We start from the raw sequence: 13,766 nt of genomic DNA on the forward strand, positions 1-13,766 counted from the left end.
ATGATGTTAGCACTGGTTCTCGGTGCACATTCAGATATAGAAAGTGATCACAGATAAGCAATGTCCCAACTCTCCTTTTCTCTCTTAGAAAGCTACAGCATAGCCTTGCAGAGAGATGCCAGTGATATTCAGATTTCATTTGCGTAGTGGCTCAGGAAGGGATTTTGGGGCTTGCCTTGAACAGCCTCCCTTTTCTGCTTTTTGAACGTTTTTCTGAATTGCTGTCACTTCCCAGCACATTGCCAACTACATCTGTGGGATCCAGACCATTGGGCACCGAGTGATCGTCTCGGATGTCCAGGAGAGCTTCATCTGGGTGCGCTACAAGAGGAACGAGAACCAGCTGATCATTTTTGCAGATGACACCCACCCCCGCTGGGTCACCACTGCCTGCCTCCTCGACTATGACACAGTGGCTGGGGCTGACAAGTTTGGCAACATCTGTGTGGTGAGTCAGCCTGAAGGCAGCCAGGAAACTCCTGGGGCTCATTTGAGAACTGTCCCGCTATTTTGATTCCCTGATGCAGGAGACGCCAGTGAAACCCCTGGCTTTTGCTTTTGCTAAGCACCATTTAGCTGGTGGCCTGTGAGACCTTTCTCCCACACTCACACGCTGCTGTCATGGGCGGTGGCAACTTCCTCTGGACTCTTCTGCCAAAGTGCACACCTTGTGACTGTTCTGTTAATGGAGACATATGCTTTGTTGCTCTTCTTTTGTGGCCTGGATTACACACCACAGTCAGCCCACAGCTAAAAACAGGCTGCGGATTTATGTGGTTGTGTTGGTGCATGCTGCTGAAAAGTTCTTGCTCTGCTCCTCTCCTGCTGCTGCTGCTGCGACGGCTTGTTGTGACTTCCAGACCTCATCCTGTTGGTTTGTTTGCTTCCAACAAGCACAGGCAATGAGTCAAGAACAAACCTTGGCTAACTCTCATGGTTTATTGGGGGAGAAGCATGCTGTGAACCCAGGTTGGGGCACTCACTGTGGTTTGATGTGACATGCAGAGTGTTTGCTTGTTTGGGCTTTTCTGAATTCATGCTTACAACACCTTCTAGTTATTCCCTTTTGCCACTGAGGCCACGCGTGAGTTTGATTCTCTTGATGCCTTCTCCTGTAGGTGCGGCTGCCGCCCAACACAAATGATGAGGTAGATGAGGACCCAACTGGAAACAAGGCGTTGTGGGATAGAGGCCTTCTTAATGGGGCTTCTCAAAAGGTAACTTTGGTGTAGGGAAGGGGGTGCTTCCTCAGGTGAGAAACTGGAGGCTCTTTCTAGTTCTCTGGTTATTTATTAACTTCATTACCTGCCTTTTTCTGGAACCAGCAACTTCCTTTTAAAGAATATATAAATCTATGCATAAATCTACTGATAAAAAACATGTTACGGTGAATTGGTTTTTAAAAGCCAGAGTATCCGTATGGAATTAATAACATATCTGTCTGCCGGTTGAAGCCTGAAAGGGGTTTTGAAATTAACTTCTGTGTCTACATAAATACAATGCGGAGCAGAGTTAAACCCCTGCATAGAGTGAAATTGTACTCCTGTGGTCAAGCAGGTGCCTTTGGAGCTTTGTAATTAGGGTTGTTTGTAGTTGTTGTTTTTCGTGCACAAAGGAATAGAGATTTTTTAAAAAGTTCACAGAAAAATGTCTTCCGTGTTCTTGAAATGCTGTAACATGATACAGGCAAAACTTTTGTGATTTCCCCCTACTCTGTTTTGAGAAGTTCCTGGGGATAGGAGGGACAGTTTCCAATCGGGGAACATTGGACCCCTGTTAGTTAAATGAAACTTGAAACAGTATGGGGGAGAAACAACCCAGGACAACTGACCCCATGTAATTGTTGAGCCAGTATAGGGAGTATGAAGTGATTCAGGTTTGCTTAATTTTTTACTTTATTTGCAATGTCTTCTGAGGTTCATAGCACCCCTGTTACTGTAGGAGAGGTAACCCTCCTACACAATTTTATTTTTTACACTTAGCTAGCAGGAAGTAAATTTTAAGACATATTTCAACAGTCATCCTGTTTTAGGGGGGGATAATTTAATTGACACTGCATTTTAGAAATGTGAAATACAGTCTTAATGAAATACTGTGCTCATAATGGAAGGGGTCCAATGTACTCCAGTAGCCTAATAGCACCTCCCTCCCCAAGCATTACACATAGGAAATCACTGTTCCAAGTTTGCATTATAAGTGTGTTTAGAAATATCCTCACCAACCACTGGAAGTGATAAATGTAGGTTTTCTTTGATGAAAATGAGATTGTCTGGATTTAATGCATTATCCTAGGTCACCTGCTGAACTCTTGCTTGTCTTCCTTTCAGGCAGAGGTGATTATGAACTACCATGTAGGGGAAACAGTCCTGTCCCTGCAGAAGACAACTCTAATCCCTGGAGGCTCTGAATCTCTTGTCTACACGACCTTATCTGGGGGCATTGGCATTCTGGTCCCATTTACGTCACATGAGGTAGGAAGTTCTTGTATGATGGAAATATTAAGAGTTGTTCATCTACATAGTGCAGCAGGAGCACTTAATGCCCTGCAGTAGTGACAGTGAGTTATGGGAGGATGGAAGACAAAGTTGAAAGGGTGGGGAAGCTATGCCACTCCCTGCCCACAGTTGGCCTCTTGGCTCTTCCTTGTGTGGATGAGAAATGGATCTGCTTTAATGCAGTACTGAGCTTGGCTGCTCTTGGACCTCCTGAGCTGCCTATGGCTCTCTTTGCTCTCTGTATGTCTCCCCCCCTCCCCAATGCATACACTGATACCTGGCAATAGAATGTACTCTAAAAACCTTTGCTAACACAGGTGACACCCACATTTGCCAGTTGGCTCTGCCCATGAGGCATGACCAAAATTTTATTGCATGACAGAATGAAGCAGAGCTAAAAAGGACTCACAGAAATTTTGGCATCTGGTTGCCCAAGGTACAAATGGGCTGGGCTACTTGTTAGAAGCATTTGTCCAAGGAAAGGACTGGGTGACATATTTTACAGGAATATATGGCCCCTGCTCTGACTCACCCTCACAAGTTTACTATACTCAGTTATTATAACTGCCAGAATGGCCAGACATCACCCCCCCAATCAGATTAAGAGGCTAATCGTAAGCCAACTAGCCAATAAAGCTCCAGGAGAAGACATGATCCCAGTGGAGATTTATAAGATAAGACCGGATTTCTGGCCACCCATTTTTGCAAAACTGTTTTCATATATTAACAGCTCAGGTTGCATACCGGAAGGGTGGAAGCTGAGTGTAATTGCCCCAATATGTAAAAATTGTGATTAGAAAAATCCTGCCATTTATAGACTCATTAGTTTGTTAGATGTAGCCTCTAAACTATATGCCAGGCTCCTTCTTGGGAGACTGGAAGAATGGGCAGATACAAATAAGGTGATATCTGAAGTCCAGGTAGGTTTCCAAAGAGGGAAATCCATATTGGACCAGTGCTTTGTGATGAACTTTCTGCTATGTAAATACATCCTTCCCCAAAATGATGCATGCCAGCCTGCAGAGGGCTCACTCTCTCTAGGACAGGGGTCAGCAACCTTTTTTTAGCTGTGGGCCGGTCCACCGTCCCTCAGACCATGTGGTGGGCGGGACTATATTTTGAAAAAAAAACCCTGAACCAATTCCTATGCCCCACAAATAACCCAGAGAGGCATTTTAAATAAAAGCACACATTCTACTCATGTAAAAACACCAGGCAGGCCCCACAAATAACCCAGACATGCATTTTAAATAAAAGGAGACATTCTACTCATGTAAAAACACACTGATTCCTGGACTGTCTGCGGGCCGGATTGAGAAGACGATTGGTCCGCATCCAGCCCCTGGGACTTAGGTTGACTACCCCTGCTCTAAGAGGTTTGTTCAGGTGGCGTGTTGTCAACCAGTGTACCAATCACAGCCGCTCCTCTTTTCAATGCTGGCCCCGGGTGTGGCATGACACTGCTGCTTCCAGCTGTTTTCCTTTCCCTTTGATGGCGTTCTCTGCTCTTTTCAGGATCATGACTTCTTCCAACACGTTGAGATGCATCTGAGGTCTGAACACCCTCCTCTCTGTGGACGAGACCACCTCAGCTTCCGCTCCTATTACTTCCCAGTGAAGGTAGGCTGAGTTTGTGGGTCTCTGCTACGTGTCCATCATATGCTAATAAACACTTGAGCTCTGCTCATGGGTAAAAGTTGCCAATGTGAAGGCCAAATTTCCCCCTGCACTTTATGCTTTGGTCAGAGCATCTGCTGAGGTTGCTGGAATGGCTTTTCCAGGACAGGATTCTGCTTGCTAAGAAGGGTAATCAGCAATGGGGCCTATATGTCTACATGATTCTCTTTTTCTTTTTCACCATCTTGGTGGTTTGTCTGAATAGACGTTTATCTTTTCTAAGTGATAGGTATAGATTTCAAGCCCCCTCCCCGCAATTCCCTATTGCAGTTCTCCCTGGTGATGGTAGCATCCCCTTAGAACTAACCTAGGTATCAAGGTGGGTCTTCTTTTTTCTTGGGAAACCATGTATTTCTCTTGGGTCACCTGTACATCATGGATAGGGCAGCACTGTCCATGGTGTCAGAATTTGGTTTCTGCCCCCCCATATGAATCTGCATTTCAGGAAATGCTTCTGTGACAATGAGGAGTCATGTAGCAGGTTATTTCTGCATTAGAACTGTTAAGTCTTCATTTCTAGACTGCAACATTATCAGTGTAGCTCTAAACCTGCAAGTTCACCACATGCCCTGGCGTGATCTTGAGCAAGACAGTTCGAGGTTTTTTTTGCTGGAGTTTGCTAGTTTTTTGTCCCTTCCCCCCCATTCCATGAACTTGTGGACACCCTCATTTTTCACTTTTTGGCAAATGTCTGCTGAACACCTGTACTTTTTTAAAGAGAGAATTTGCTTTTATTCATTCTGACGTTTGTGGAGAACCTTTGGGCCTCTTAGACAAGGCCTCTTGTTCTGTGTGCTTTGGGTCTGCTTTCTGTGCTTGAGCCCATTCCCTCCTTCGTTCCATGGGCTGCAGCTTCTAAAATAGCCCCCCACCCTTTTTTTCTCTTGCTAGAATGTCATTGATGGGGATCTGTGTGAGCAGTTCAACTCCATGGAGCCCAACAAGCAGAAGAACGTGTCTGAAGAGCTGGACAGGACCCCACCAGAGGTGTCCAAGAAGCTAGAGGACATCCGCACCCGCTATGCTTTCTGAGAGGCGCCTTTTCAGGGACGTGGCTGGGATTCCTGTTCCAAAGATGTTTTGAAGGGTATGAGCTTTTTTGGCCAGTTGCTCCCACTTTGGTACTCTTGTTTTCTTCCAGTGGCTTGAAAGTCCAACCATGTCATCAACCTGTTCTGTCCATGCTGTTCCAGGAGTCAGTCAGGTTCTCCCAAGTGGCGAGGCCTCCCCTTTCAGGTGTGTTTCTGGCTCCACCCTTTTTACAGACAGTTTGGGTGCTGCACCCACTACCGACCTGCCCTTGGACAAGGCCCTGGTGCCCTTTCCTTGTCAAGTGAGCTAGCTAGATGAAGTCCCCTTTTCTGAGTTGGTAAGATATGAGCACAGGGACGTTAGGGCGCCTCCTCTTCCATTGGCCAGTGTCTGGGAAGCCTTGTGGGCGTGGCTGGTGTAATTTTTCCATCCTGCAGTTTTTATTTCTGTGTTTGTAAATAGAGTCTTGTACCAAGTTAGCCTTTTGTCTGCTGAAGAGATGGCCTGTGTGAATCTGGCCATAGATTTTTCTTTAATAAAACCCAGCATCTGGATTAAAGGTTGGCTGACAAACCTGTTTGGTGACTTCTCTCATGAATTTTACCTGCTCCTGGGGACATGAGCTAGGGAGGAGCTCTGCCAATGGCACATTAAATTCATGGGAGGATCAATCTTGTCATTCATTTTAAAATGATGGACTTCTTACCCTTTGGGCTGCAGAGGAAAGCCACGTTTCCCTGCACTTGCAGTGTCCAGTATTAGGCTCTGTATTTCTCTAGAGATCTTACTCTCCATTTACTCTGCTGTGGAAGACTTGTTCAGCCCTCTCAGCTGTCCTAAGGAGGTTTATACTTAAGTTCTGGAATTGTCTCCCAACCTACCCTACCCCTTCAGAGAAGATAACATTGCTGTTATGTTTACTTTCCTCAAAAGCAAACCTTTTGCACTTCCTCCCTCCGAGCCATTCTTCGGGCTGCATTACATGTGAATGACAGATCTCTTTGTTTCTGTGGTGGGCTGACTACTTGTTTTAAATGTAATACAGGGGTTTGATTCATCCGAGTCAGCCTGGCCCAATAGTCAGGGATAATGGGAGCTGTAGCAAATATTTGGAGGGCACAGGTTCCTGAACTCTGGAGGACAGTGCAGGTGTCTATGGAACTTGTGACTGGCTGCAGCTCCTAAACACAGATACTTGCTTGAAGAGATACAAATGCCCTTCAGATATTATGGGGACCAGATGTTTAGTTCAAAATGTGCTGGCTGCTGAGAGACCAGTGTCTGGTTTTAATAGTTGTGAGCTCACCTTTAGTTGAGGTCCAGCTAGAAATACAGTGGAACTGGCAGCACAGCCCCTTGGTGGAATGGGCACTTGCCGGATCAGGCTACAGAGAACAGTATTTTATTTAAGCCCAAAGCCAGGTGATTTCAGATCTAGAATTGGGCCAGGCTTTCTGGGCCTCTTTCAAGACTTTCCTGGTGCTTCAGGTTGTTTTTGTTTCAAATGTCTTCGCTGAACAATTACTTTAAAGTGCTATTTCTCCTTCCATGTATGGATGTGGGAGTTCTGGATTGGATATCATCCATTTCAGAAGTAGAACTAAGCAAATTGTCTTGTCAGCTGAAAATCTCTATATTTCGGCTTTGGGTAGGCGCTGACATGCTGTGTCAAACTGCCACACTGGACCTTCTCTGACTCCAAGAAAAGGAGAGCCCATCAGAAGGGAGCCAGTAGCCAGTGAGGGATTGCGGAAAAGGGAGCAATCTGTGTCTGGTTAGGAAGTCTCTTGCCCTCTTAGACAAGGCCAGAGTGGAGCAGTGTGTAGCCTTTGAGGACTGCTGCTGCCCAGCTGCCTCACTAAGGTTGGGGCTGGTGGAGAGGCCTAACACAGCCCAGCCTTGAAATGGTTCAGTGATTAGGGGTGGGGATTGATGTGAAGGGCAACTGTCAGTGACAAAGACTGTGGTAAAGCTTGCTGTGGGGAAGAACTATCTTCTATGCTGCTATAGTGGAAGCTACAGAAATAATACCCCTCAGACTTCACCCCTGTTACTTCTCCACATACACAAGCAGGCACACTTGGATACTAAGCAGCTCTTTAGATTCTATGGGCATAGAAATGCTGGTTTCTTGATACAAGGTGCTGGAATTATGCAAATGGCTGTGAGAAGAGAGAGGGTTGGGGATTGATGCACTGGCTGGAACTGAAATCAGCAACGCCCAGCTCCTTTCTCCTAGTCCAGAGGCTGCGGCTTTAGAGCAACAGCATTAGAAAAAGAAAGGCCCCAGAAGGCTAAAAACAACAACAACACATGCTTATTGCTTTCCATTTGAGAAGATACAGAGAGAGGCAGCTATTGATTGCTACCTCCACTGTTGGAGGCAGTGTGCTTCTGAATGCCAGTTGCTGGGAATCACACAAGGAGTTTCAATTGTGCTTTGCCCTTTGAGTTTCCTACAGGCATCTATCTGGTTTGTCTCTGCCAGAGCGGGATGGGTCCTACAATCCAGCAGGCTCTTATGCTCATCTGAAATACACCTTAAGACATCTCTCTAAGAACCCCTACTAGGCTAGAACTATAGAAGCTGGTGCTTTGTTTTTAAAAAATACACTTACCTTTCCATTTCTGTAACCATAAATTCAGAATTGGAATGGCTGGGACAAATGTGTGTTAGCATTTGTGTTGTGATTCCAGGAGGGTTACAGGTAGGAAAACCACCTGGAGATGTTGTGTGCCTGGCCTGAAGAAACAACTGCTTTGTTCCTCTTACGCGTAGGAGAGTAAGAATGGGTGGGATGGGGTGGGAGGAACCAATTTGCATTAATTACAGTACAACTTTTATTAATACTGGAATCTTCACAGTGCATTCGTTACTTGTAGCAGTGACTATTTTAAATGAAGGGAGAAGGGAAGGATAATTAACTTTAAGAATGAAAGAGGGCGGGTGGGTAAGGCCAGGGCTGCTAGCAAAAGGGGGGTGGGGTAGGGAAAATAAATTAGAAAAAAAGAACAAGTTAACAGCACCAGAATAGTTAACATCAGTTGAGAGAGACATTTTAAAGGGTTTTTTTCCTCTGTACAAAAAAAAAATAAAAATAAAAAGCAAAATGCAAACATTTCTCACGCATTGTCACTGTTGTCATTTCTGGCCATGACAGGGAGGAGGGGGGGCACCCACAGGAAGGTTGGTTGGTTAGAAACTAAACTGTTATTACTACGACAGTATAAGAGTTAAGGAGGCTACAACGTGACACCCACGCAAGCGCACATAAGACGTCTGGGCTGTGGGGAGGGTGGAGGGGACTGCTGTGGCTCTATGTACAACAACGACAACACCAGGCCCTGCTGTGCCTTGCAGGGGCTAAGGATGGGGAGATGGGGGGGATCCAGCAAGAGGGAGCAGGCGCAGTTGTGCTTTCTCAGAGGCTTCTAGGCTCCCCAGCCCTTGCAAGGGGCCTTGAGTTGCCTGCTTTGGCCACCTCGTGTATTCACCACCACTGTGCTTTGCTCGTGCCTCACCACACAACACTCAATGCTGTCCACAGCTGTGCTCTCTCTCTACTTTAGAAAGGGTTGTTGACCACCATGCTGCTGCTATGAGAAACGTGGTGGCATCTCTCTTGGAATAACTGTCACAAGCCCATCTTTCAATTTTTTCTTTGCATGGGTAAGCTCTGTACTCGAATGCCTGGCCAATCCAAAGACAAAGGAAGCCCCCTAATGTCTAGCATGGGCTCTGCCTCCCCCACTTTAGCAACCCCATATGTGCTACATCTGTGCTGTTCAGTGATCCTTGGATACTCGACAGTCCCAGGACAGAAAAGCAAGACATGCTCATTCTTGAGCCCAACAAACACAAAAGGTGGAGGTTATGCAGCAGGGGCCATTTAATGGACCCTCATTTGTTGAGGAAGCTTGATCTGTAAAGCATGAGACTCTTAACCCAGGACCAGGCCCCATGTTGGACAAGATTTCTGCATTGCAAAGGGTTGGACTAGGTGACCCTCATGGTTCCTTCCAACTCTACAATTCTCCGATTCCTTCCTAGTCAAGCACAGAGAAAGGCCTCTCCCTCTTTCTCCCTCATCTTAGACCACCTTAATTCCCAGCCACTGACTTTCCCCATCACTTTCTCTTTCTTTCAAGACTGTCCCCTTTCCCAACATCACTTTCCATTTGCCAACACAGCCGATTTCTAGACTTTCTGGGACAATATCAGGGTGAGCACAAGGTAGATTCAAGTCTCTTGCACTCTCCAGATCTGGGTATAAGCAGTTGTTAAAACAGTTGCATTACATAACTAATATAAATAAACTTGAATGAATTTATCCAAACCCTTAACAAGTTGTTTCTGTGGGGCAGAATAGGCAGGTAAGTTCCAAATTTGGGGGGCAGGTGGAAGCAAGCAAAACAGCTTAAAAAGGTGATGGGCACAATTTGGATTCCTTCTGACTACCTGGCTTGCGTGCCCTAAGCTTCAGCCCTGCTGAACTCTTAACTCCCATCAGGCCCAGAAACCGGCCTAGCCCATGGTCAGCATTGATGGGAGTCTTAATAACATTGGAAGGTGAAAAGTTCTCCATCCCTGGCCTAAAACAGTGAGAAATGTGGATATTCTTACAGCAGCTGCATGGCCCAAGCTGGAGCTTCTAGCTGGGAGCTGCAATCCAACTCATGCTCCTTCAGCTCCAAGCACAGAGGAAGAAGCTGTGCTGAATATTCATCTGGTTATAAATCTGGAGGCCAAAACCAGAACAAGGGAGCTGGCCTGTTTCTGTAAATCCCCTCTGCACCCATTTTTAAAGCCTGCTTGTGGCAATTCTTTCCTCACTTTCTGCTGGGGCACTTTTTTATTATTAAATTACAGCAGTGGACTCTAATTTCAAGAGCAGGTCAGGGTGAATCGGGGAATCGTACCATGAATGGGATGTGCGGCAGCAACATCGCCAAAGGTAAACGAACCAATCAAGAGGGTTGGTTCAGCTATTTCCCTCTCTGCAGATATCTTTTTACCCCTTTCAAAGTATCCACCCAATATTGACAAAATGGGCCCCCTTTTGATGCTGTTAGAAGAGGCACCCTGCCACACACTCACAGGTTTAGTCATAACCATACCCATACCTGGCCAAAACAGGCTCACATTGGAAACAGCAGAGGACACTGCCCCAGACCCAGTACTCCACCTAACTCAGCCTTGCCTAACACTGCTTGGCAGCAGCCTCCCACAACAAAGATCTTTCCTACTCTTATCTGGAGATGCCAACAGTTGAACCTGGGACCTTCTGCATGCCAAGCAGGTGCTCTACCACTCCGCTACAGCCTTTCCAGTGACACCAGAACCTGAGAGCATCAGTTTGACAACCTTTGGCCTTGCCAGATGGTTGTAGCAGAATTCAAGAGCAGACACCCTCGGTCTTTGCACACACCCTGGTTCCAAAACCCTCTAAGGCCCTCAGTTACCAAAGTCCTCCACTAACATCCACAAAAAGGCTTCTTTTGCCCCTATATCCACTTTAGCTATTCCAGAGCAACAGCTGTCCACCTTCACCTTTCCACCACTGCCAATTCTGTTCCCTCCCACCCACCTTCAAGGGAGAACCATGGCCACTGCTCTTACCAAAAGGTTCAAGCCCGGTCCTGAAGTGGCACTGAGGGCAGGTCAACAGCAGCCCAACCCTCGGCCTCTCAGATTACAGAGCTCCTACCCCACTTGGGACGAGAGCACAATCCTCTTCCTGAATATAACCAACCTGTCCATTCCTCTCCCAGTAGAGCCATGGAGGAAAGTGAGGCCGATAAGTCTGTGGCTGTGACTCAGCCTCTTGTTGGGGGGGATTGGGCCCTCCTGCCTGGTGACATGCCTGCAGGTTGTCCACTCCCTGCCCCTTGCACCCTCTCCTCCAGCTGCGCATTTGGGATCCACCAGGGAACACGAGAGGCTTCCGGGATTGTTCACGGAGGTGTTAACTGCTGCTTGTAAAGTCCTTCTTGAAGTAGCTGATACAAACAGATGGCAAACAGAAAATAACTGGAAAGACAGACAGACAGACAGACAGACAGACAGAGAGCTGTGAAGGAAGGATTCAGCACAGGACTAACAGTGCATTTTTTGTCCGGAGGAGGTGGGTGCTCTCTAGGAATGGCAGCCTCCATTTCTTTGCCATGTGCTAGTGTGTCGGGGTGTGTGTGTGTGTAGTTTATACTAAGAACACTGTAGTTGCTAGATCCAGTTCAGGTTTTCACTCCTCCCTGACAATCATGGAGCAAGGGAATGGCCTCCCTCCTTGTGGCGGCAGCAGCAGCAACCGGTCTCTCTGCAGGCCAGGATGAAGGAAGGTGCAGGAGGGGAAAGGAAACCTGGGCAGGGCAGCAGATGGAAAAACAATGTGTATAAAAGAGGCTCCAAAACCAGTTCAGTGCCAGGCTGTGCCTGTGCAGGTTTGTTAGCAAAGGCATATAGATTAGTCTCCTTTATATCTAGACTCTGACACGATCTCCATAAAGTGGCTTTGCCTTTTGTGGTTCGTTTACTTCTCTTCCATTTCCCCTGGTTTAGTCCTGACTCTGGTTGCTCTCCAGCCACAGGGTGGGCACTGAGCAGGCGCTGGGGAAGAGTCCATCACAAAAACCGGGGCGCCGACCTGTCATTGGTGATGGTCCTGCGAAGGCGCACCCCACGCCGGATGGCCACCAGCATGTCTTCCGCCGGAGGGTCGCTGGAGGCTGCCGGGGGAGGAGTGGGTGTCTCTTCCCCGGGACCAAGGGCAGAGACCCCCGTGGGGAAGGGAAACTGGCCCTCGCCAAGGGCATGGGCACTGGCCACCAGCTCCCCAATCTTCTCCACCAGGCTGTGCCGGTTGGCTGCCAGCTGCTGCTCCTCCTCCTCGGTGGAGAGGTGCTTCCCGGCATACACAGAGATCTCCATCACGTTGCTGCCCCAGGCGGTGTTTGGCAGGCTCAGCCTCTTGGGTGAGGCTTTGGCGAAGTCCATGGCGCTTGGTGAGGCATCGTCAGTGTAGAACACACATTCCTCGCTGCCCACCCGGGTGGGGCCGGTGTACCCAGGGGAGTCAGGCACTGTTGGCGTCTTGACAGGGACGATGGGGGGTCTGATGGGAATGGGGCCGGCGTTGGAGAGGGTTCGGCGTACCGTGGGCTTGGTGGAAGGTGTGCGGCGGATGGTGGCCACCCCTGGCGTGGCGCCGGTGGGCAGGGCAGTGCCGGTGGGCAGGCCAGCAGTAGAAGCAGGCCGCTTGGTCTGGATCATGCGCCGGTAATTCTGGGCAATGTTGCTGTTGCGAGGGATAGTCGAGGATTTGTCGAATTCGCTCTGGCTCTCCCCTTCCATGTCACCGTTCACGGAGTAGCAGTCGTAATCTGAGCCTGTGGAGGCGACAGATGGACAGAGTAGGTGTCAGCATTCTCAGCTGGCAGGGGCAGCACAGCCAAGCAGCCACTGCTGCACCCCATGCACAACACTCTCCACTATATGAGATCTTTCATACGTATATATTTTGATTCCGTTAATATATATAACTTGTGCCTATTTTAGTTGTAAGCTGCCTTGAATCCCATTGGGGGGGGGGAAGGCAAGATATAAATAAATATAATAACCATGTATACCACCCTAAAAATATTTATCGTTAAACTGGGCAACCACATTAAGTAAAACGCCACCCCACCCCTTCCCAGGGTGCCAAGCAGCCCATTGGCAAAGATACCTTGCGAGGGGATGGTGTCCTCAGAGCAGGAAGGAGTGGTGGTTTGTGTGCTGTAGCCACTGGAGTACTGCAGGGAGTCCCGGCTACTCTTCTGGTGCTCAAGACTCAGGCCTCGGGTCAGCACCATGGCCAGGTCACTTGCGGCTGGGGACACTTCCTCCCCATGCTGATGGAGAAACAAAATGGGGTGGGGTGAGGAGTGAGAGGTGTGATGAGCTGGTCTCAAAGCAAATGGCACCCTGAGCTGTAGGAGATGATACCATGTGTGTGCCAGGCCACCTGCACCCAAAGGTCAGAAAACATTAATGGAAAGCAAGTGGAGATGGGGAGATAGGAGAATGAGCAAGTCATCTCATTCCCCAAAACTATGTTGGCCGTGAACACAACACCCCTAGTGGGCAAGCAGCTGGTGCCATGAGGGTGGTTAGCCTGGATCTCTCCCAGGCTAACATGCGTGCCCCAATTCCACATGCACCCCATGAGCCCCTCATCATTGCAGCTCTGCTCAAGACAGGATGTGCAAAGAATTCCCATTTCTTTTGTGTGCACTGGGGGGGGGGGGCTGAAGGGAGGGGGCTTTGTGGGGCAGAGGCAAGGTGGAAATAGGAGGAGGAAAGTGGTGCCTAAAGGCAGTGGCCAGCCCTCCCTCCCTCCCATGGCTATTCCCCAGTGACTCACATACAGCAGCTGGTGAGAGTAGGCATCATGTCTGCCAGGGTCACTCAAGCAGGTCCCTCACCAAACATATGAAGTATAAGCAACAGACATGCATCATTCAATTCCTCCAGGGCTCCACAGCCCCATCAGGGCAAAGGGCTACACAGGAAGCTGCTGGCAT

The 13,766-nt window shown here is 48.2% G+C and overlaps 2 protein-coding genes and 1 long non-coding RNA gene across 9 annotated transcripts in view; 2 read left to right on the forward strand and 1 right to left on the reverse strand.

Moving 5' to 3' along the window:
• SF3B3 (splicing factor 3b subunit 3) overlaps positions 1-5,781 on the forward strand; it is a 31,053-nt gene extending 25,272 nt beyond the window's left edge. For both annotated transcript variants that reach the window (XM_083454604.1, XM_083454605.1), the window contains exons 22-26: positions 236-448; positions 1,119-1,217; positions 2,328-2,471; positions 4,011-4,115; positions 5,064-5,781. In XM_083454604.1, coding sequence (XP_083310730.1) covers positions 236-448; positions 1,119-1,217; positions 2,328-2,471; positions 4,011-4,115; positions 5,064-5,204 — 702 coding nt within the window. In that variant the 3' untranslated portion in view covers positions 5,205-5,781. The remainder of the gene's footprint in view (positions 1-235; positions 449-1,118; positions 1,218-2,327; positions 2,472-4,010; positions 4,116-5,063) is intronic.
• A 1,183-nt stretch (positions 5,782-6,964) lies between these two features.
• LOC310684129 lies at positions 6,965-7,363 on the forward strand. Its single transcript, XR_014514701.1, has 2 exons — positions 6,965-7,111; positions 7,177-7,363. It is a non-coding gene; the product is annotated as an uncharacterized lncRNA (long non-coding RNA).
• A 668-nt stretch (positions 7,364-8,031) lies between these two features.
• The window catches only part of MTSS2 (MTSS I-BAR domain containing 2), a 57,364-nt gene continuing 51,629 nt past the window's right edge, over positions 8,032-13,766 (reverse strand). For all 6 annotated transcript variants that reach the window (XM_083454613.1, XM_083454611.1, XM_083454609.1 and 3 more), the window contains 2 exons: positions 12,929-13,094; positions 8,032-12,590 (listed from right to left, as the gene is read on the reverse strand). In XM_083454613.1, coding sequence (XP_083310739.1) covers positions 11,827-12,590; positions 12,929-13,094 — 930 coding nt within the window. In that variant the 3' untranslated portion in view covers positions 8,032-11,826. The remainder of the gene's footprint in view (positions 12,591-12,928; positions 13,095-13,766) is intronic.

This window comes from Podarcis tiliguerta (assembly GCF_965153285.1).
Source record: "Podarcis tiliguerta genome assembly, chromosome: 8".
Lineage (NCBI taxonomy): Eukaryota > Metazoa > Chordata > Lepidosauria > Squamata > Lacertidae > Podarcis > Podarcis tiliguerta.